At 41.9% G+C, this 24,356-nt stretch overlaps 1 protein-coding gene and 1 long non-coding RNA gene across 2 annotated transcripts; both read right to left on the reverse strand.

Moving 5' to 3' along the window:
* Window positions 1-1,592: 1,592 nt before the first annotated feature.
* Window positions 1,593-3,379, reverse strand: LOC147896303 (uncharacterized). The gene is made up of 3 exons (XM_087382261.1): window positions 3,201-3,379; window positions 2,720-3,015; window positions 1,593-2,047 (listed from the first exon to the last, which is right to left on the reverse strand). The coding sequence occupies exons 1-3, from the start codon at window positions 3,377-3,379 to the stop codon at window positions 1,692-1,694; spliced, it is 831 nt and encodes a 276-aa protein (XP_087238387.1). The 3' UTR covers window positions 1,593-1,691.
* A 235-nt stretch (window positions 3,380-3,614) lies between these two features.
* LOC147896304 (uncharacterized) lies at window positions 3,615-17,064 on the reverse strand. The gene is made up of 5 exons (XR_015541856.1): window positions 17,021-17,064; window positions 10,884-10,904; window positions 10,712-10,760; window positions 3,752-3,817; window positions 3,615-3,673 (listed from the first exon to the last, which is right to left on the reverse strand). It is a non-coding gene; the product is annotated as an uncharacterized LOC147896304 (long non-coding RNA).
* Window positions 17,065-24,356: the final 7,292 nt, after the last annotated feature.

A 24,356-nucleotide genomic window follows, 5' to 3' on the forward strand; every position in this document is an offset into this window, starting at 1 on the left:
TCAAAAGATTCAAATCCAAAAAGCCCTTAACTCCCCCACATCAAATGCAAGGTAGTGCTAACTGGCATTTGGCACTATCTTGCACCTTAAGCCACTAGAAGATAGAATTCACCCTTGTATCGATCCTAAACTTCTTGAGCTTGTTGAATTTCCCAAAATACTTCCCGATTATTCTTATCATTCTACAGGAAAATCAAGGCGGAGGTTGCAAGAGAAGGATGTATGGAGAACTTCATATGCTTCATTCTTATATAGCAACTATGCAAAAATAACGGGCTGAGTTTTGGCCTTGTGAATTGTCTACATAATCAATATCTATTGTAATATTAAATAGTACCTTCCAAGCTATTTACATCCATTCAAGTTTGCGGTAACACCTAATCAAATATATACTTTTGGGACCTAACATGTACAATGTTATCTAATACATAGAACATATGTGGTCGTTGTCAAATACAATAAACATCAAACCAATTGTTTTAATACCTTTTAAGTCATCTTTGATTTGGTTGTTTGACGCTTTGATTACAATCTTACATTCTTTGATATGGTTCCTAAGTATTCCATTGAAAAATTAAAAGAAAAGCTCTCCCAATACATTATGCCTCATTATTAAGTGTGCATTATTTTGCGTTAATTTCAACTTATCCACATACTATATTAAAATAATTTGATTTTGAATTCATAGTTTGGTAATATAGAGAGATTGTATTAGATAGAAACTCTCAACCTGTGGTGAGTGGGAAGTAACGTATGACTGTAGCTCATGCTAAAAGGTTTATGGATGTCACCTAAGGAAGCCACAAAAGACAATCTTATGGACTTGAAAGTAGAAGCTTGACTACAATTGGTATTGGTTTGATAAGTTGCTTGCCCTTTGCTACAAGCTTATCAAAATGATTATTTTGTAAAATAAATATTTGGCCTTAGAAAGAAAGCTTCACTCCTTTCTTTAATTCTCTTTTTTATGGTGGATCGATATTAGCATGGGATTTACATTTGATGCCTTACATATCAAATGTAAGTTGGGCACTTGCCCTTGAGAATCATGCATTTGTTTGTGCTATGATTAGTCCTATTCCCAACGTATGACTTTTTCATTCACCACAAAGAGAACCAATAAAACATCGATTACGTTTTCTGTGCTCTGAAAACATATTGAATATATGTATCTTCCCAAAGTATGGTTTTCCTGAAAAAAGGACCAATGACATGTCCAATTAACATGTTCTCTTTTTTATGGTGGATCGATATTAGCATGGGATTCACATTTGAAGCCTTATATATAAAATGTAAGTTGGGCACTTGCCTTTGAGAATCATGCATTTGTTTGTGCTATGATTAGTCCTATTCCCAACGTATGACTTTTTCATTCACCACAAACAGAACCAATAAAACATCAATTGCGTTTTCTATGCTCTGAAAACATATTGAATATATTTATCTTCCCAAAGTATGGTTTTCCTGAAAAAAGGACCACCCTTTGAGCTTACACAATGAAGTCCACGCAATACAATACAGATTCATTTGGGTTTTGTGACGCAAATGATGTTGAAAATACACGGGTTTGCTAAGAGCATCCCAAAATCATAGAAATTTCAAAATAGGTTTTGGCAACCAAGGCATATACCTCACTGGAGAGACACTGTACATGCAGAAAAATTCGTGCTACAGTGGCTTGTTATCCCAATCTAAGAGCGTACAAGAGTCCCACTATCATTCTGAGGGGTGAATTTGGGTTTGTTCAGTGCAGATGGAAGCAAGAAAGACAGAGACAAATTAAAGAAGATAAGAAAAGTAACTACCAGCCAAGCTAGGAATTGGTGAAGGTAGAATGTGTTCTGCACAGAAAAAGACCAGACTAGGCCACCAAAAGCAGGTCCCACTGCTCGAAAGAGGCTGCAAAAACTGTGGCTCAGGCCTGTGACAGCCCCCATCTTCTCATGGGTGGCAGAGTTTGCAACAAGAATCAACACACTGGTGAAGGCATTGCATCCAGCCACACTTTTACCAGCCATAGCAGCAAAAAGAATTGCAAATTGTAGAACTGGAATACTACGCAATAAGGAGGTTGCTGGAAACATGATACACATGGGGACAATTGTCAGAAGTCCAATTCGAAATGACTGCAATGGACCAAAGCGTTCAGCCACCTTCGGATATAGTAGCAATGTATACACAAAGAGTGTAATGCCTCCCTCGCCAAGAATCAATCCCAATGTGGAAGAGTCAAGCTCAAGTCCGCCAATGCTTTTGGAAGCTGCTCCGAACAAAGGAAATAGCTCATCTGCTATCATTTAAAATTTGTCAGTCAGAATTCAATGTGAAAAAGGCAGACATTTTTCAAATATATCAAAATAATGTAATGCTATGGACATAGGGAAGCAAGTCCCTGTAGAACCTGTGATGATGAATATTAAGCCCGTCATGGAGTAACATAGTGATGCTAGAAGCACACTACGATCTTGCAAGATATGTTTAGTTGTTATATCAGCTTCTGGAACTTTCACAAAAATTTCTCCTCTTATATCTTGTTGAAGTTTGACTGCACCAACCATGTTTCCATTCCTTTCACTTCCTCCCCCCCCCATGAATGTAAGTTTCTCCTCTGATTTTGCCGCCTCCTCTACAGCCACAGTGCCAGATGTTTGACCATTCAATGTTTTCATAGTGTCTTCCAGTTCACATGGAATGATAGGTATGAGAGAATCTCCTTCACCTTTATCTGGGAATTGCAGCATTTCAGCACAACTGTTATGGCATGGAGCACTGTATTGTTTCCTTTTGTGCCGGTTTGTTTCCTTCATCTGAGATGAAGCTATCGCAGAAGATAATGAGAATATGAAAGCACATATGCATGGCAGCAGAAAAGGGTACTCCAAGAGGAATAAAGGACATTTTGCCAGCTTATACTGGGAGCAGGGTTGTGCTAGGAGGCCTGCGAGAACAGGGCCAATGATTGATCCTATGCCCCATGCAAGGTTTAGGACTGCAAAACATTTCGCTTGGTTTGACCTGCACAAATTTATAAACTTAAAACTTAAAAATATGTCTCTATCAAAATCTTTTGCTTTAAATATGGAAATTATTTGTTCACTCTGCTTATTCTATATATTTTCCAAGGTTCATCTGAGAGCCAAAAATTGTTGCAATGAATAAGATCCTAAATTGATTTAGGAAACAGGCAGAAAGAGGCATACCCATCACATAGCTCACCAAGCATGGATTTCGTGAGAGTTACAGATCCATTGAGAAATCCACTTGTGAACCGAACAGCACAAGCAGCAGGAAACGTTTTGCAAAGACCAAGAGATACTGAAGCGAATGCAGCTACAATGTTTCCAAATACGATCCATTTCTGCGGAACCCAACAGATCATCATTATAAAGTCCTCTACATTTCTGAAGGAGTTTGGAACATGATCTTAGAATTATCTAAAGGTTCACTTTCTGCTAGAACGTATTTACAAATATTCACTTCAGATATTTACTTTCTGTTAGAAAATAATTACTCTTACAGATTTTTACTTCAGAAGAATTTCTGTTAGAAGGTAATTACTCCAACAGATATTTACTTCAGATAGTTGTTGTAAACGTACCTTTCTTCCTGTCCGATCAGATAGCTTGCCCCATAGAAATGAAGTGCAGAATTGCGCAAATGGATACAGCGATGCCTGTGAAAGGTTTTTCTTATTAAAGATGACATTTGGATTCACCTTTATTATAGATACATCCGAGTTTTGTTTACTAACCAGAAGGCCTGCGTATTTTCCCGTTGCATGCGCAGGCAATCCATATTCTTGAACCATAAATACGAGCTGAACAGAAGATACAATTCCTTAATAAGAGTTGAACACTAAACTCTTAAACATATCCTTAGAAATGCAAGCACTTCATGTGTATTAAAAAACAGGGATACAAAATGATGCACCAGAAAGACAAACACAGAGAGAGAGAGAGAGAGAGAGAGAGAGAGAGAGAGAGAGAGAGAGAGAGAGAGATGGGTTGGACTTCTGGGCCCTATGTATAGTGCAAATTTTCCCCATATGAGAACTCCATGAGCATGGCTGGGCAAGATCTGCTCCACATCTGGTGGATAGAAGTCCAAATAGGCTCATGGCTAAAACGACCCTGTTTTGGTTGGATTTTTGGTAGATACTTCCAGTGGGCCAACATTGGCCCTAGATCAGCATGGGAGGCAGCAGAAAGACAGCCTTTTGGCATTCAGGCTCTCTCCTACTATAGAAGTTGCACCCTCTCTTCTCATCTGGAGAACATGGCTCAGAGTAGCACACCAATTCTTGTTTGCTCAGTTTTCAGCCAGCATTGGGGCAGCATCTTGCAAAGGAAGAGATGTTTTGTTCATCAGTTGTTTGTCTCTAAGTTTTGTTATCTGGAGATGTGTATACTTGTTTTTGCTTATTCATATGTGCATGGTGATTCTTTAACATGGTATCAGGTGGAGACTAGGTGAAAGTGGAGCTCGAGTGGTGCAGGCAAGATAGACTCCAAGCAAGAGCTCCCAAGCCCATGTGGTGACTTGACGGTGGCACTCCTAGAGGTATTCTATGGTTTTCTGCTTTTGCATAAGTTTAGGGACTTTATGGCAACCAAGGTGTTGAATAGGGTCAATCCATGTATCTTCCCATCCCAAAGTTGGTTCGACTACCATTGCACTAAGTCCGGGAAGAGTCTCATGTCTCATTCAGCCCATGACAAGTCATGGATTCTACATGCCAGAGACCAAGTGCTACCACAATGACACAACTAGGTCCCACAATTGTTGAAGCATGGGAGTATGTTGTTATCTTGAGGCAAAGGGCTCCAAGGAAGAGGGGAAAACTGAAATATAGTCAAAATCAACCAACCACCGCCCAAAAACAAGGGAAAATGGTAGGGGCAAAGTTTCAGGTTTGAAAACAAGATTGAACCTTGGAGTTGGTGGCACTAGAGCAAATATCGGTTGCATGTATGTTGCAATGGGTTCCGATTCATATTGTTGAGGTTATAGAAACCCTAACCTTATCTTTTGAACAAACCCTAAATCCACACTCACACAAACAAATAGGCTCCAAATTTCCAACAATCACATGATACTTTAAAGACCAGATGGCTCTCTTTTGCAACAAAGTATTGCAGGTCATCAAGATCAATGTTGTTCTTATAGACTCTTTGGTATTTTGCCAAGAATTGCCTAAAGAAGAAAAAGAGGCCTACGAAGAAAAGAAGGAATGCTCATCTCTCTTCTCAACAGGATCCTGCTGCTCATTGTGAGAGATGGTAAGTTTGTTACTCCTACTCCCTCGGATCAAGAGACTCCTTCTCTTGAGAGGTTCAGAGAGGGAAGATGCTTCCATCACGATCTAGAAAGCAGTTCTAGGCTTCTTCCACCTGCCAATGAGGATTGGCTAGAGCATTTCAAGGTCTTGATGTTCTTCATCCATAGTTACTGGGGAATGCCATTTCCCCTTCCAAGACAAAGGGAGCTCTATTTTGTGGACTTCCTACCCCTCACTTATGCAAGAAGCGGGTTTAGAGAGGGAAGATGCTTCCATCACGAGATCTAAGAAGCAATTCTAGGCTTCTTCCTCTTACCAATGAGAATTGTTAGCTAGAGCATTCAAGGGTTTGGTATTATTCTTCATCCATAGTTACTAGGGAATGCAGTGTTCCCTTCCAAAATGGAGGGGACACTATTCCATGAAGGCAGGGGAAACTTGAATGTCCTTGGAACGGTGATCAAGGCCGGAATGCTAGGGAAACACATTCTTGTGCAATCACAAGCATTCCAAGTTTTGGTGCAGCGTGCGGCTGTCAAAGCTAGCCGAAGCTGTGTGCTCCCCTTTTTTCTCAGCTCTCTCAATCTCTCAGCCTTCGCTCCGACCTATACTACCCTCTCACTCAAGCTTCAAAGTTCAGCTCACTACTCAACCCCTCCTTTGCTGAAAATTTGCAGCCTTTGGCTGCAGATTTTTGCAGGAGTCCCTTCCCCTCTCTCTCCCTCTCTTTCAAGTTTCATTCCCTCTTTCAATGGCTCCTCCATGCATTTAGATGGACAATAAGTCCCCTTGGTGGTTGGAGGTGGATTCCCTAGCCATTTATGACAAAGCAAAAGGAGGAGCACGGAAGTGGCTTTGTCACTTTTGTCAGTACCATCAAGTAGAGGCTCAGACCCAGTGTGGGATCATTTATTTAGGAGTGAGGAAGCAAGACATCACCCCTTGCCCTTCAGTTCCTCAGTAGTAGAGCAGATCTCACATGTTTCAAGACACTTGTAGATAGGTCGGACACTACTGAATCACGACTGTGGTCCTTTATCCTCAAGGTGGAGCATCACTACTTCCAGGTGCAACAGGCTCTTCCATGTGTGGTAGCACACCTACTTCTACTTCTATTTTTGTCTCCTTGTTTGGGGGTAGATCGTCATCCGCACATACAGTTGGGGCTCCTAGTTCGCCAGTCCTGAGAGCCATGTAGGCTAGCCTTGTGACCTCATGGCATCTTGGGAGGAGGACGCATGGGTAGATCCAGTAGTGGGCCATTTCTTTACTTTCACTCCTGGCATGGAAAATGGGCTGAATAATGTGTTGAAAGACATTGACAAGCTGAATTGGGTGGAGCCTTCCATTGATATTTGTCTCTTTCACATTTGCAACCACTAAATGTTGGCTAAAACAGCTTTTTAACTTGGATATTATTTGAGGCAGCTTGTTGTTTCTTTTGAGTAGGATGGATGGCATGAAAACAGGTGCTGAGAGACTTAAGTCCATGGATGACATCTTTTGGAATGATGTTGGCCTATTGCTTCAGGTTACAAAGTTTATTCTCATGATGTTGAGGCTTCTTGATGGGGATGATTCTTGTACTGGGAAGGTGTATGAAGGGTTGGATAGGATGATTGAGACAACTCAAAGGAAGGAGGAGTTGAGGGAACTTACAACCCTGAATATCATTCACCTTTGGAGGCTGCAGCCTTTGTTTTGGATCCGTAATTTCAAGGAAAATGGAAAGAAATGGATACAGAGGTTGTGCAAAGATGGGAGATAGTGTTGAGATGAATAGTCTCTCAGAAGCTGATGAAGATAGAGAGTGTAGGAGAACCTGTCATATTATAAGCAAAGAAAAGAGTTCTTTGGTTTGGAGCATGCACAAAGTGAAATGCTTAAGGAATCCTCCATTTGTTGGTGAGAGGACTATGGGGTAGATGCTCCATTGTCGCAATGTTTGGCCATTCATATACTCGGCCAAGGTGTACCTCTTTGCTTGTTGGACACACAGGATTGGGGTTTAGAAGGCAAATGATATTGTATTTGTTAATGCATTTGTTAATTTATTTGTTAATGCAAATTTGGGTTTGCTTAACAGGTTTAGGAAAAAGTGCACTCCTGAACCATACATTGCATTTCAACTTGACAAGGACTCAGACAAGGTTGTATAAGAGGATGCTCCTAAGCTAAAGATCATGATGAGGTCGAGGACAATGATGATGAGGCTCATGATGAGGAGGGGGAGGCCTCTATCACTATGCTACCTTCAGACGCTGTTGTTTGCATAACTTTCACTTTTTCTATAGAGTTGCATGGGGACCTTGGTGAGAGTGTGGTGGCAACTCTCAAGTAGCTTCATTTAGGCTAGTCCCCAGGGCAGGGAAGAGTTCGAGCAACAACGCCTTATCTAGCACCCAGACGTCTGAGAGTGAGAGGGGCGTATGTTGGGCCATGTTGGGGAGCACACGCACATCAGGGGGCATAGTAGGACAATGGTTCAACAAGATCCCTGGGGGTATGGGGTCGGCTTCCAGCAGCCTGAGGAGAGGCTGAGCGCACTGGCCCACTTGACAAGAGCCAATAGCAGGATTAAGGATATCAAGGAAACCATCTCGGAGGTGTGATGGGAGGGGACCCTAGATTCTACAGACCCTCAGCATTTGTTCAGGCAGCTCTTTAGGATAGGGGTTCCTCTTTGAGTCCTCTACCTATACATAACCACAACGAGTCCTACCCAGTCTTCTTCAGAATAGGCTTGTTAAGTAGGTTACTCCTAATGGAGTCAGAGCAAGGAGATAGAGACCCGGGGGATGACAAAGTCTAGACTCAATTGGGAGAGGATCCGTAGTTGGCTAGGGCAGAATTATACCATTGTCCCAAACCATTTTGGTATGAGCAAGATCACTCTAGGTAAAAAGGGAGGGAAGACCATTGCATGAGGTGCAAACATGGCAAAGTTCCCTTCTTTCCCTACACCGCCACATTGATAAATGACTTTAGTTGCATGCGATGATGTGGATCCCCATACAAGAGTGGCATTGGCTAGAGTAGCAGATGCCACATGACGTCCTTAACACATTTTGGTCTCACCCCTGGAATAACCTTCGCCTGAGGAAATCTCTTACTTCTTCTGGTTAGTAGCTCATGGAGGAGCAGATGAGGGTGGATGGAGTTTGTCACTTCTATGACACGATGACCTTGATACAATAGCTCATTGCCTATGGAGTCCTCCAGCAGCTCAAAGGATCTAGCAGTTCTCTCTCGGGATGGTGGCAAAGACACGACTTACCTGACATGATTTCACCTTGGGCATGGCAGTGTGTTTGACAGAGGGATGATATGTTTTTCCAATTGGATCGCTCTCTCCAGCCTACATGATAGATGGATTAAATGTAACTTGCCCAGACATTCAAGGCTTAGTCCCTCCGTCCCGCCAAAAACCTGAGTTCTTCCAAGGGATAGAGTGTGGACACGGTTTCCAGCATCTATTTGGGTAGCATGGTGTAGTTTAATGATGGGAGGGCATCAGACTCAGTCTGCAGCCACCTTGGTCAACATTTTGCAGGATATCGTCTACACCTTGTGTGCCACCTGGGAACAAGGCATGGAGGGTCAGGAAGATCTCTGAAATTGTGAGCATTTCTACAAGGCATGGCTTGTAGACATGTTCACTCTCTCACAGATCTCGCGGGATACCCTAGGCAATGAGCTGGGATTCTGTGAAGCAGGCTGCATAGAAGCAGCTGTCCATTCTGACTGGTCAAATTGCTGAGCTGTATTGTTTTCTCAAATTTTCTAGCAGACGGTACTTTTCTTTGAGGGGAAGAAAAGCTTCAAAATCTTTATTCTATGATTAGAATCATACTGCGCTCTTTGTAGGGCATGACCCTGCTTTATTACTTGGTGAGAAATATGATGCCGACATTTTATCAAATAGCTTTTTCAAAAGTTAAACTCTGTGTATTCTTGTGTATATATGGTAGAGGCTGAAGATAAGCAAGTACATATGAATGATAACACCGTTGGCAATGCTGGTGTGACGATAAGTTTAAAATCACAAGATGAATTTAGAAATATGAAAAGAAAAGGCTTATGATGGCTCATACAAGATCCAAACGTCGTGGCAAAGATTCTTATGGGGTTTTCAAGCATAAAGAACTAGGTAATAACAAGAAGATTCATCAGTTATTCTTAAAATTTCAAGTTAAGGTATTATCTTAATCACTCCTCATAGCGAACCATGGAGAAACAAATTTGAATTATGATTCTAGTAAAGAAGTGTTAGACATATCAAAGCATTTCATGGATATCAGATGACTAGTGTAAAGTTATAGGGGAGTGAAAAGACAAACTAGGGGGCACACATAAGTAACACCATGTAGCTTCTCATGTGACAGAAGATGAGGTGCTAACTCTGTTGATTATCAGCACAAATGCATATAGGGTAGAGGCAGGCATCCATTGCATGACTGGAGCTCAAACCCAACATCTAATAGGCAAAAGGTAAAGAATAGGCAGTATGCGAAATTGGGTACTCAAATGTCTAGGTGGGGCTAAGAGGCCTGGCATCCATCGGTGCTGAAGAGACTTGAACATAAACTTAGAATGGAGTTGAGAGTGTGGGAAATGAATGGAGAACTTCTCTTGTGTTTCACCATCTAGAAATCATTTTTTTTCTTGTGGTAAGGGACGTTTAAAAGTACTTTGCTTGCATGGCTTCTCTGAATTTATTTATTCCACAGGATCAGAGATACTCTACCCCCTAATCATTGAGTCGACTTTCCAGGAGGTCTTGAGTAGCTAAAATACCCCTTCTGTTACTCTGCCTGAGTCAAGATAGACCGAAAATCTCAGCCCCTTGTGTCATATACAACTCCAGTTGTCTCATCCCTCTCTTGCAACCCCAAGGTGGCAGCATAGAAGCCCTGGTATTCAAGTAAATTGCTTAGTACTCCCACTCCCAGCAGTGGCAATCGTTGTAGAATTGGCTGGCCTTGCCATCATCCCTTGTATAACCAAAAGCAGGGTCCTTGGGTTTTAAAGGATTTTGTTTAATTGAGAGTCGTTACCAAAAGAGAACACGAGTAAATTTTTCATCTCATGCGCACACAACCTTAAAGACCCTCTTGTTTTTTTTTTTTGGCGATATGCCTTTCTGAAGTCGATGCAAACGTCCCTTGCAAAAGAGGAAGGGTTACACACTAGTGTAGTATAGCCAGTCTTCAGGAATGAGAATTCATCTTGCTTCCAGCTAATAGCTCGCTAATAGAAAGGATAATCAGGCTATTTGTCTAGTCAGTAGCATGGGCAGCAAGGGTGCTTGCGCCACACAAGCTTCTAGGAAAAACATTGTGTTGCATTATGGGTAGTCAACAACCCTTTCCGACAGCAGCTTTAACTTTCTGACCTTCTAACTACAAATCAGAGAAAGTTAGTCCAACTTACCATTGGAAAGAGCATAGTTGTTTGGAACCCTTGACTTGCATGTACAATCCTGAAAAAGGAGGAGACCTGATGATTGTGAGGCCCAAGATTTCTCAGATCGAATGTAGTTTGAATTGTCATGATGAGGATGAAATAGCTAAAGGTACGATTATATTCTATGCTCATACTTTACCATATAAGAAGTAGCTCCTTCCTGTAGTAGCAAAATGGAAGAAGAATTAGAACTTTAATCTTAACTGTTTGGCGATCTCGATCTCTCTCTCTCTCTCTCACACACACTTTTTTTTTTTTTAAAAGTAGAATCCAGTGCAGTATATTTATATTCTCATAAATTTACAAGATGGGAAGTCTCCAAAATGGAGAATATCCCAGAGATCAGAAACATAAAAAGAAAAGCTCTATGCAAGAAGCATGTATATCACCCTCATGGCAGGCATCATATAAAGATTGCCGCAATGAGGCTCGGAACGATTCATATGACTTTTGAATCTGCCGACCCAAGTATGCCAAATTATGCTCACTCCAGATTGTCCAAAGAGCCCAATATCTCACCCATGAGAGAAATAGTGAGTATTGAGACAAAGACCTCATAAATCTGCCAAATAACCAAAAATGTTTCCCAAATCTGTGACTCGGGAAACGAAGTCGAAGATGATCTGAAATTCTCCCAAGGAGGTTCCTAGAACCCGGGCAGTGCCATAGCAAATGAGGGACAGTCTCTGAAGGAGACTGACATCGTAAACATGTGGATGGTGCAATGTGACGTTTGGCAAGTGTGATTCCCACTGACAATGTGCCAATCATGCATCTCCAAAGAAAAAGTCTTTGTTTCAAAGGCATTTTACACTTCCACAATATCCGGAGATTCTTCCGCCACCATGAGAGGGGCTTCCTAATATGCCACAGCGCATTAGCATATTGCTGAATCCATGGAGCAGGCTGAAAAAGCCTGTAGGCTTGGATAGAAGTCAAGGCAGGCAGAGGAACAGGATGAGAGCATGTAGCAGAGGGTTGCAATTGCCAATCCATAAGCCTCTGTCTGTGCCAGCCACAGGAGGAATAGGTAGAAAAGGAAGTAACAAATCAGCATTTTTCTTCCATATCGACCTGTGATGCATTCCCAATGCATAGGAAGCGGTGGCCTGAGGGAAAGATAAGACATAGCCCTGATCATCTACCACATCATTGATGTATCTAATTCCCAATTTCATGAGATTATATGCCCTAACAGGTTCTTGTAAAGCAAGTGGAATGTCAAAGATGACACTCCAATGAATACTTTCTTTCCTCATTGAATTTGTCCCCGAACAGTTATCGGGAGCCCATTTGACCTTAGAAAGTACCTGTTTCCAATCAAGTATCAGAGCAGTAGAGAAAGGACAGCCGGGTATCTTCCCCACAAATCTCCCAATGACAACCTCCCAAGGATCAGTAGTCCAATGGCCATAAGCAGGTGTCCTCATGTTGACACACATGGATGCTAACATGCAAGTCCATGGCTGTTGTTGACGGAAGAAAGTATGGAGTAGAGTCACCTTCCTTGCTAGTACATGATATCTTATATTGAGAACATTAAGTCCACCATGCATTCTAGGAGAGCACACCATTTCCATCTTCATCAGTCTCAATGCTTTCACTGCAGTTTTTGTCCTCCATAACAGCTCCATAGCTTGAGACATAAAGGCCGAAATATCTCTGGAGACCAGTGTAGCAAAGGCAAAAAAAACTGAACATATGACATTACAATAGACTGTACTATTCTGAGCCTGACATGAAGTGGCCAAGTAGAGATTTTCCAATATTCCAGTTTATGTTGAAGTCTTTGGAAGATCCATTTTAACTGCTGCTTCCTAGTGATATGCCAGCTATAGGATATCCCAAATGCCTGACAACATCTTTGGAATGCACTATTTGACCTGGCCAGAGAACAGAATGCCAGTCACATTGTTTCAAGGGAAGCAATTTAGATTTGTCAAAATTGACATGCAATCCCGCTGCTAATCCATACAATGATAGTGTGGTCATAAGCATGCGAACTTCCCGAGGAGAGTTCTGTGGCATAAAGAAGGAATCATCAGCATATGCCTGTGCCAAAAAAGATGCAGCCCCAGGGATTTTAAGACCAGTCATCTGTCCTGTGTTTGTAAGATGATCAAGATATGTCAAGAGGGGATGGGTCGCAATGGCATAGAAGAGAGCACTGAGAGGGCAGCCCTGTCTAACTGATCTAGCCAATGTCCATGGGCGGGATAGATGACCCCCAAGAATGCACTGAGAAGTATAGCCGGAATAAAGCCAATAAATAGCATTTGCTATCTTGGGACCAAAGCCCAACTTTATCATGATTTGAGAGATAAAATCCCATTGAACAGTGTCAAATGCTTTAGCAATGTCTAACTGCAATATGAGCACATCCTGATGCGAATACTTAGCATATTCGATTGCAGTCAATGCATTGGAGATATTGTCATGGATTTGTCTTCGCGGCACAAACCCATATTGATGAGGATGAAGGCCCGCATTCAATATCCCGTGGAGCCTATACACAATCATTTTGGCAATGAGTTTGTAAACTACAGGCATCAAAGTAATAGGCCTCCAATCTGACATATGGTCACACAGGTTTTTTTTTGGCACAAGTTTGATTATGCCATGCTTCCAGAGGTGCGGCAAGTGATTTGCTTGCCAGGCAACATTAATCATTTGCAAAAGGACCTCTTTCACAAAAAGAAATATAGAATTCGACCGTAAGGCCATCCCAACCAGGGGACTTGTATTTGCTGATGTGGGACAATGCATTATCAAGTTCTGTGTCAGTAAAAGGTCTCTCCAATGTAAGTGCATCATCCATTTCCACTATCTCAGAAACATATTGAAGGAATTCAGTCCTCGCATCAGTGATTTGATTTGATGGGGAACCAGAAACAGAGAACAATTTCTGAAAATAATTGTGGCATTCATCTTGGAGATCAGAGAAAGAGTGCATCCAAGAGCCATCTAGCTTCCTTACCCTTAGACATGAGTTTTTCTTTCGAGTAGCATGCAGGCCCTGGAAGAAGGCTTTTGATGAACAGCCCTTATCCATGAGGGGCTTCATTCTTGCTCTAATCTGCCATTTGTTCAATTTCCTTTGATCATTATCAGTCAGTTTGATCCGAGCATGTGAAAGGGAATCATTTTCTGATTCAGAGAGAGGCCTTAAATGTGAAAATTCAGTCAATTGTTGTGCTGTCCTTTTTGCCCATTCAACCTCTTTTCTCCATTTAGTCATATACCAGTTTCCATATTCTCTAATGACATTTTGTATACAAGAGACAAAACTGTGCCAAGCATAATCCATGTCCTCCTGAGCATGCAAGGGCAAGGGATGAATTGCAGATCTGATCATTTGCTGGAAATATTGATGTCAAAGATAAGCCTGATTAACATGTAGTAATCTCCTGGAAAGAGGTGGCAAATCATCCAGTGGCATACCAAGTTGCAGATTTATCCATAATGGGGCATGATCTGACAAGCCCAATGAGAAATCTATGAATAGATGAGGGCTAAAATCTGCGTATTGTTGTGGGTAAAATAAATACCATCTGTCAAGTCTTGCCCAGTATGTAGTAAATGCATTATGATGAAAAGTATAACCAGGCACTGACCCTTGGAGAAGCAGCCATAAATCTTCAGCCTGCACAGAAAGAAGCATACTATCCCATGTCTGCCTTTCCAATGATAGCATATGAGATCTTAAAGTGGTGTTATCTCTCGGCAGAGGGGAATTATTAAAATCTCCACAGATAAATGCATTAGATCTCCATGGATATTTGCTTAAAGAATCCCATAGGGAAGCCCTCATGGCTGAGGTCTGGGAGGCATATACTGATGCAAACTCAAGAATATCACCATTGACAATGCATTGTATGACCATCCAGCTACCATTGCTATCATTGAAGGCTAGCTGAGGCTCCAGCTCATGTCTAACCAGTATGCATACACCTGAGTAGATAGTGGTACCAGCATAATATATATCATAGCCACCAAAGTAATCATGATGACCAGCCTTAGAGTGTTGATTATGCTCTTGCAAACAAGCAATATCTGGCTGCATTTTATATACATAATTCCAGAAAAGCCTCCACTTTGAGACATTGCAGAGGCTCTGTACATTATATGTAAAGCACTTGAGTGTGTGATACATGAAAAGGATATATACAGAAAGTATAAATGTAAAAAACAAGATATCAGAGAGGCAAAGCCTCTGCCTGCATAGGCTGCATGCCTTCATGATCCATGAAAGATATTGCATTCTCCCCTTCTTCAGAATCACAAATGGGGATGCCCTTCTTCAAAACCCCTACCCAATTTTGAAGGACAGGAGCTGAAGTGGAAGCCTGTCCTGGTGAGGGAGAAGAGGCATCCCATTGACGAGATTGGAAGGGGCGTTGCTTCAATACAACCACCTTCTTGGGCTGTTGAAAACCATCCCGATCTGTTCCCATAGATTCCTTCATCTTCTCTTTTTCTTTTTCTTTTCCTTTTCCAGCAAATGATTGCACCTGATTGATTAGTTTGGCATTCTTTGCTCCATTTCTATTTGCTGCCTTAGCTTGCAAATTCTCATTCTTTTCCCGTGTCTGGGGTGGTAGGGCATTAGGAGGGGGTTGATGCAGAACCATTGGGCATTCAGAGGCTAGATGCCCAAACTTGTGGCAGGAAAAGCAAGCTCCTGCAAACACACCCCATTTCAATTCAAAATACTTTTTCCCCAATTGCAATCCCTCAACTTCCATTGCAATAGAAGGAGGGGTGGGTGTATCAGTGTCTCAGAGGATGCAGAACTTGTTACGGTTTCCCATGGGGCGTGGAGGACAAATGACATGTCCCAAATATGTAGCCAGGCCAGGCAATTCTTCATGCATATAATCCGGGAAGTTAACAACCTCAACCCATACAGGACAATGATGTCGTATAAGACTTTGGTAATCCTTATTTGGGGACCAAGGCATAGCATGTACCATCTGCTTCCCGTAGAAGAGGGGAGAAAGCTCAAGTAGCCTATGCTTGCACAAAGCATCTGATAAGTGCACCTCATAAAAGCCTCTAGATGCAAAATAGACACCCTCTACAAAGCATCCTCCAAGGATGGACTTGATCCACTGTGCAACATCACTGGCTGCTGGGATTCTTCCTGGATTACTGCGGTTTGAGATAGTTTCCTGAGAGGATTCACGAGGGATGGCAATTTCAATTTGTATGTGACCTCTGGAACTGGTTTGCCCCATTCCTGTCGTGATTGCTGAAAGTCATCCTTAAGTGTATCAAACACATATTGAGCTTCCATGGTAAGCTCATCATCTTGTGATGCAGGCTGTGAAGGACGGCGCTTGGCATCTGCAGGTCGTTCTTTGCGAGCATATGTACACACATCGGAATCTAAAGCCATGATTGAGATATGGCAAAGCAAGAAAAAGCTGTACGGAGAGATATAGAGGGAAAGATGAAGTAGACAGAGAACTGTGCGGAAGAGCACCGGATAAAAGACCAAAACTGTACGGTATGGATTGTACGGGGTAAACTTTACGAAAGGGACTGAGCAGGTTGTGCTGTACGGACCACCAACGGGGTTGTACGGAGAAGTCTGTACGGACAATAATGGATTGCACAGAAATACCAAATGAAATTTGTACGGAGGCTGGGCTGTATGGAGAAACTGACGAAAGGAAACGAAGGGCTGGGCTGTACGGAAGCTGACGAGGAGACTGGGCTGTACGGAGAAGCTAACGAAATCTGTACGGAAAAGGCTAGGCTATACTGCGTTGTACGGAAAAACGGAGAGCAGGGAGACAGCACGGGCCTGCACGCAGATCTGCGCAGGGATGGCGACCGAACGGACGTACGGACGAAAGGGCCTGCAGGGGGATCAAGGCGAGGCGCTCCAAGCTCTCTCTCTCTCTCTCACACACACACACACACACACACACTTTTTTTTGGGGTGAAATCCAGTTGTCACTATATTACATAGAACAGTCCCAAGGAAAAGGACCTCCGTGCACACACACACACTACACACACACATGTGCAAACACGCACGCAGGCACAAAAACCTGGATCAAAGCTGCAACAGAAATTTAAACGAAAGGAATGACCTCTCTGTTCCTAGAGCTGAACTGTCATAGTCTTCCAACAGAAAACTGAATAATTAGTGATTGGCTCTCTCTCTCTCTCTCTCTCTCTCTCTCTCACACACACACACACACACACACACACACACACACACAAATATCTGTATTCTTAAACTTTTTAATTTCAATGGTGTCTAACCTTGGTAGAGGAGGAAGAAACTGTTTCCCATCCTCTTTGTCTGTTTTGCCATCACTACCACCCATTTCGCTGCTTTCTGATTTCGCTCACCAAGTAAATAGGCTCAATCGTTTAAAGATTATGCAATCTGCTCTCAAATTTATGTACTTGAAATATCATATATTCTGCCAAAATGTTTCAGACTGTATCAGTCACCTTTTAGTGTCACCGTAATCCTTGCATGACGATTTTGGCCTCCGTTTGTGACTTCGGAGTTAATCGCATAGTGTCAGGCAATCGCCGTATGTCTAGCATTCGCAATAGAGTACGGCAAGATGAAGAAATCAAAATTTTCTGTTGAGGCATTATGCATTGACAGGGTGGACGTCCAAAGCAGTTAAGCTTAAGTAAATAAAAGTAAGACTTTTCTTTGTATGTTCCTTGGGGAGAATGTAAAGACTTGTTGAGAACTGGCAAAGAGATCCTCGTTAGAAGTTTGCGTACTTTTGGTTTCGCGTACAGGCTTTGTCAAGACAGACTTAATCCTCATCCAAAGTTTGTTGGGTCATTTGCAGCATGCCTCGTATTGGTTTGGCGCTGTGACCGGCCCCTTGAATTTATAGATACGGAAATGCGTCGGCCGCGACTTGGAAGCAAGAAGGTGGCAAGTTTCTTAATGTCTTCTAGTTGTCATTACTTAGACGCCCATTTCTGAATTCCTTTCAGCAGCTAGTTCTGCATTACTGTCGTATCGTCCTCCTTTGTTTCTCGAATCGATAGTTTGCTGGATGCATAGAAGCTGAAATTTACCTTATGCGATCTCCTTTCGAACGGTAAGAAGAAGAAGAAGCGACAGAATTTTCGGTTTGAGATACAATTTCGACGTCGTTGTGCGGGGTGTGGGATCGCAAGAGCTTCATTACTGGACGTTGTACATCGAGATCTTCTTGATAGCAAATTTCGAGGGAGGCAAGGAAAGATTGGAATTTGGAAGTATGACGAATCGTCTCCTTACAAGGCTGCCATGCAGCGGAGGAGTGGACGGCGGAGGGTGCACGTGAGTTCAGCGTTTCGCCACCCGCCCTACACATACAGATGACATCAACATGAGATACACCGCTTGGACTATGCATTTTGGGCCACACTCCAACCCATTTGTCTAAAAGACTTTTAACAAGAATTTCTTCAATTGGCCCTCCCTTCTTGAACCCTTTCGAGGAAGGTCATGGTAAGGGCATTGTTTTAGAGTGACTTCTCTATATGGAGTAGCACGTGGTCAGACCAATATGTGAAAGTCCTTCCTGTCTGTGTGTGTGTCGTTTGTATTCTCGTTATAAGTCGATTGCGGATCCGTAGATTGTTGTTGGCCCTTTGTTGAGTAGGCGCATGTTGTGGTGGAGCATGAAGTCTTGTAGCTGAGCCATGTTCATGGAAGAGCAATTGAAGTCAATGTTGAAGTCACTGAGCGCAAATGTTGGCGCTAAAGGTGGAGAGAGTTGCATCACGTTGTGCATGGTTTGCAACAGTGTGCTTGTTCTTGTTTTTGGAGATTTGTATGTGTTAAAAGCACTGGGACCACCCCATTTTCTCGACTTTTGAATAATGTCAGTAGGATTTGGCACCCGTCAACCAGGATGTGTTGTTGTTGCAGAAGTTTGAGGTCTCTAGAGTCTGTAGTACATTGCAATGCCAATGCCGTCGTGTATGCAAATTTACAATAGTGGTGGCAGTGCGAGAGTTGTTGTAGTGATTGTGCGGGTCTCTTGCAAGCATAGGATCGACATGCAAAGCATGATGCTGAGCTCGAAACGTCCTACGCGTGATGAACAAGGGACCTTGTATTGAGAGTCAGCAAGGTTGTAGTGCTAGGCCTTGCCGTAGCGATGTTTTCTTCCCTTAGTCTTGCAATCTCTTCCTTCACGACCCGGTTCACCTTGATATGCTTTTGTTCCAATTTTGACAGAAGGAATAGGTTGGCAGTATAAACCAAGCCGTGTGCACGTATGTTTGTAGGATCGACGGCAACGGATTTCATTATAAGACCCTGTGAGCGATGTACTGTTCTTGCAGCCCCACGGGTTGGACGGGAAACTGTTTTCACAAGATTGTATTGAAGTGGTTTTTTCCAACTTGGAACCAACAGATGACCTGTAGTATGGGTGTCCAATGTTTAGGAGTATTTGCTTTGTAAAGGTGCAGGTTCTCTAAACGTCTTCCCATTCTAGAACGCCGGTCATTGAAGCACATCCAAATGATGTACGGATTGACCTCCATGTTGTTGTCCATCTGCACCATTAATGATGTTGTCTGCAATGTCCAAGTTTCCCGAACATATTTCTATGATCATCCCTCGCTTTAGGCGCAACTCAGCATGAAGCCCAGTAGTTTTTCTTGGATTTGTTGGAGCTCTCATGGATCTGCTACAAGTCTTGTGATGTATGTTTGTCACTCTCAGTATGTGTGGGGTTGTTTGCAACATGTCGAAAACATATTCTTTGTGGCTATCTTTTGAAGTGTTTGTGTAGCAAAGGTGTGGAGCTGTGTGTTTTTGTGGTGGTTGTTTGAGGTGTTGAGTGTTCAAGAGCTCGAGGCTGGTGTTGAGTGTTCAAGAGCTCGAGGCCGGCATCTGATTGAGATTCAACTCTGATCTTGTTGCGCAAATCAAGGAAATGAGGATCTTTTTGGTGCATGGGCATTCGAAGCTCATAGTAAAACAGTTTGGTTCTCCAAAATGATCCTAGTATGGCCAAAGGAGCATGTCAGTGCTAAAAAATCCATGAGTCCTTGGTTGGGCTTGCTTGGCAGAGCTCCCCACATAGTAGAACATCAACTCCGCCGAAGGGCTGGACGTGGTTGTTTTCAATTTCTTGCATGCAAGAATTTGCTACAATGAAGGTGTTGAGGCCAACGAGGGAGATCTTGTTAATGACCCATCATTGCACCTCTTTGAATGTCTCCAATAGTTGTTATAGTTTCTCTGCGGAAAGCGAGGTGTAAGTTGACGAAAGTAGTGGAAGGTGGAGTGTTGTGTGCAAAGTCATGCTGCCAATAGCATGAGCGGCCCTTCTAGTGTAAGCTACTAGGAACATTGCCCTGGACTAGTCAACATTTGACGTGTCTTTGTGACAGTAGAAGCGAAGTAGTGCTTCCACTCAGTGTGGAAGTTTTTCCAGTACCTATCTCTTCGAAGAGTAGCAAATGGAATTGTTCTTGAGGCTTGGTGATTTTCTTGAGCATGATGTCTTCCACGATTAATCATTGTTTGCAATTTAGCTTGCGTAGTATTGTTTGTTTGACATGATAGCATGTGAGCATTGTCGTTGATCGTGCCTTGTCGTCTTTGTCTCATGTAGATTCATTTCCAAGCCTAGGTCAAATAATTTGTCCTTGCCTATAGTGGAGTTTCTTGTGCTGCTACTGCTTGTCATGGACAGGCATGGTTCAGGCCTGGTAGGCAACACTCCGTATGTTGAAGTCTTGTCAAAATGCTCATTGTCTACAGTCACTGGCCATGCTCGCCATGAGGGCATTCTTCATTGCTTCCGTAGTCTCTTTGTCTACTTTTGTCATGTACGATGTACAGTAAGACGCTGTTGCACGGGGGTTTAAAAAAATTTGAATGTTCGTGTTTGCACCCCAAAGTTTGGATATGATTGGGTTCAAATTGTTCCTATACAAATTGTTGGGTATGATTGGGTTGATATTGTTCATGTACAAATCCTTTGGTTCTCTTTTTAACAGATCTGTTGGTTGGAAGAGCTTGCTTCTAAGTGCAATGATGTACTCATCGTGAGACATTCCTAGTTGTTGCAAAAACATGTCAAAACTAACTTGTAGCGAACCTTCCTCTAGCAATTAGGTTGGAAACCCTCTTCATGTTTTCCTGGGCTGCCCTCACATTGTCATCTAGCAGAGGGACCAAAATCTGTGTTTCAATCATAGATGGTCTGGAGAACCCAAACCTGCAAGGTTTACCTCGTCTCCAGCATGTCTTCCTGTGCCTATGTGTTTGCATTTCTTTCTCTGGAAGACCAAGGAGAGAGATTTGTCATGATGTACCTGTCAATGTATGTTGTGACCTCTTCATTGGTCAGCACGGAGCATTCTCACACCATAACAGTCCATGGTCATGCTGGTTACCTGTATTCTGAAACTCTATCACAAAGAAGAATTCAATGTGACTGCTCCTAGAATGGAGTGGTCTTTTTTGAGCAAATTCTTGTGAGCCTTGAATTTATGAACGTAGTATCGAGCTGTAGACACGGGGTCGTTGTAGATCATGTTACGTATTTTGTTTTCTATTAGCTTTTGAAGCTCTTGCTATTGCAAGGCAGCAAGGCATTCCAAGAGAGGGCTCCACAATCATTCTACAGAGCTAATAAAGTGATGAAGAAAGTGGGTGGGCCAAGCTGGCACAACATGGTGAATAAGCTCTTTTTCAAGTGATGCTTATAATCTATGGATGTGCATAGGCATGTGAAGTCATGGTAGCCAATATTAGATTGAAGAAGTTTTTCAATGTTTGTGTCAACGAGTGCATCTCTTGCTTGCAAAGTTCTATCTCTTAGCTGCCCCTTCTGCATCCAAACCCATGTGGATGACATAACTTATGGTTAGGATTTAGGGTTATATCAATTATTACAAGTTACGAACATTGTGTGAGATTATGATTTGGAACACCAGTTTCTCATCTTTCTTAAGCTAAGTTAGGAGTTTTGAGTTGAAGACTTAGATTTAAGATTTTATCAATTATTATCATCATATTACTAACATCATCAATCTTTATCAATATATCATCATGTTGCTAACATTATGCGAGATTATGATTTGCAATACCAATGTGTCACATTTATTGAGGTAAGTTTAGATTTTGGAGTTTATGATGTTGAAGTTGGGGTTTAGGGCTTAGGGTTTTATTGATCCATTTCATCATGCTACTGACATTGTGTGAGATTAGGATTTGGAAAACTAGTGTCTCATCTTTATTAAGGTACATTTAAACTTTAGAGTTTAGGACGTTTTTGGTTTAGGGTATAGGATTTAGGATTTAGGATTTAGGGTTTGGCCATTCATTATCATTGTGGTTTGATCATTCATTATCATTGTGTTACTATGGTAAAGAAGTCTTAGAAGACGATTCACCACCTTGTAAGGGATCCATGGATAGTGAATATTCTCCTTCTTTTATTGCATCATTGTCATGATAATTATTTTGTATGTGCAAGTTCACATGTTCTTTTTTGTTTTCCTAATGATTATATGAAGGTATTTAAACCCAAAATTGGTATGGAAGTTCTCAACATTATCTTTTAAATTATGAAAAGTACAAAGTAGTATTTTTATGGGAGGTTGCGAAACCACTTTTTATAAATTTTAGGAGTCTCAGTGCTGATATAGTTACTAGTATTTCAACTAATATATGCATAGTCATCGACAAAAGATTGACATGTCTATTGATAAAAATATTGAAGTTAATACGAATAAAAATTACAACATGTATACAGACAAAAGCTTGGCTACCAATTCTCTGCTATTTTTCCAAGGGAATTCCTATTTTTAGTTCAAAAGTACCTAAAAGTATTGGAAATAAATGATAGAAATAGCCTCTTGTGTATTAGTGAGGGCATTCACTCGCCACCTACAAGAGTGTACCTTATCAAACCCTACAAAGACCATCCAAAGTGGGTGCCTCTTACTGAAATTTCCACCTCCCAGCATTCTCCAATCACTGATTCAAGCCCAAGTGCATCCAAAATGCATCTTCATTTCAACTATCTGACGAGCCATCTTGTAAATGATCACCACTTCTTTTACTATCAAACAAACTTATGCTTTTGTAATAAACTCAAACTAATGTTAGCCTCCCACCAGTTTGGAAGGCTTGCCTTGATCAAACAAAATCTATGGTATGGATACCAATGCCATATGCCCTTGATCAAATACCCATCTCCGTATTAAACATCCCCATTCATGGCTTGCATGGGTTCCAATACGAGAATGCTACATCCATAAAGACCTCCAACACATCTCGCCATTTGTATTAGATGGCGATTAGCAAAGCATTTTTTAACATTATCCCCATCATCTTCCAAGAAATGCTCCACATCATCATGCTGATGAAGCACAATGTCATAATCCATAAATCAGAGGTGAAAGAGTTGAGAGGAGATTTTCCTTAGAGGTTAGAGAGTGCATCATTCAACTCTTTAGATAGATCCACATCGGTGCACTATCTCTCCTACCTCTACCTTAACTGAGCCACCTACAGACCTGCACAGGGGGGGGGGGGAAGGCACTATGTAAAAACCCCATACAGCACATGCGATCAAGGGGTAATAAAAAGCCCCCTTACCTACACAGTTTTGTAGCCTATATACACCCCTTCTATAAATTTTGAGATGATAAAAGTATCCCTTATGTCTAGAAATGTTCACTTTTTGAATTAAAAAATCCCTTATGTATATATATTTTTATGCAACTTCATAAAAATATAAAACCCCTTCTATTGGTTGCATGTGCTATCTTACATATTTCTTCGGAACCCCCCCTGCGCGCGGCCTATAGATACACACATACCTAGGGTCTTTCTTCCATCCAAATTGCTGCACAAATGCTGCAATTAGCAATGAAAAACTTTGCTTAATCTCCTAGGCTTTCTTCTCGTACAAAACTTTAGCAAGCCCCTCCATGAAGCTATCACAGTAACCAATAACTAAGTGGAATACAGTGGCACTTAAACAAAATAAGATAACCCTTTTGGAGGGAGAAAATGAAGGAATGGAGAGGGGGTTCGGGGGTTATGTGGTGCCCATAGGAGTTGCAAAAAGAACCTCGAGCAAGAAAGATAGAAATGAAGAGGGGCATGGGAGAAAATAAGTGAGGGGTCACAGAAAAGAGAGAAGAACATGGAGGGGAAGTGAGAAAGAAGTGAGAAGGGTGGTTGGAGAGATAGAAAGGATGGGAAAGAGGATTGAGAGAAAATGAGAGGGGGAGGCATAGGAGAGGTGGATGGGAAAGAGAAATAAATGAAATGGGAGAGGTAGTAAGTAGCTTGAGGAAATTTAATTCCACCAAGGAAACTTCTAAAAGTTAGTTGGCTCTATAGCTTGCAAATTTACAACCTATGAAGAAGAAAATCACATGTGAGAGTAAATCATTCTCGGATATTCATGATGCTATGTTATGGAGGCTCACATCCCAATAGCTACACAAAACTGTGGGTAATTTCAGAGAGCCCACACTTCGATCTTGTCGGCATCCATAATAATGGCATGCTATGAGCATAGCAAGCAAGGAGGATCATATTATATGGACATAAGGGAGTGGCCTATGCAAGCTAATAAAGAGGAGGAGTGTG

The sequence above is a fragment of the Dipteris shenzhenensis genome, chromosome 12, assembly GCF_047967505.1.
Source record: "Dipteris shenzhenensis isolate YYH24624 ecotype China chromosome 12, Dip_SZ_1.0, whole genome shotgun sequence".
NCBI lineage: Eukaryota > Viridiplantae > Streptophyta > Polypodiopsida > Gleicheniales > Dipteridaceae > Dipteris > Dipteris shenzhenensis.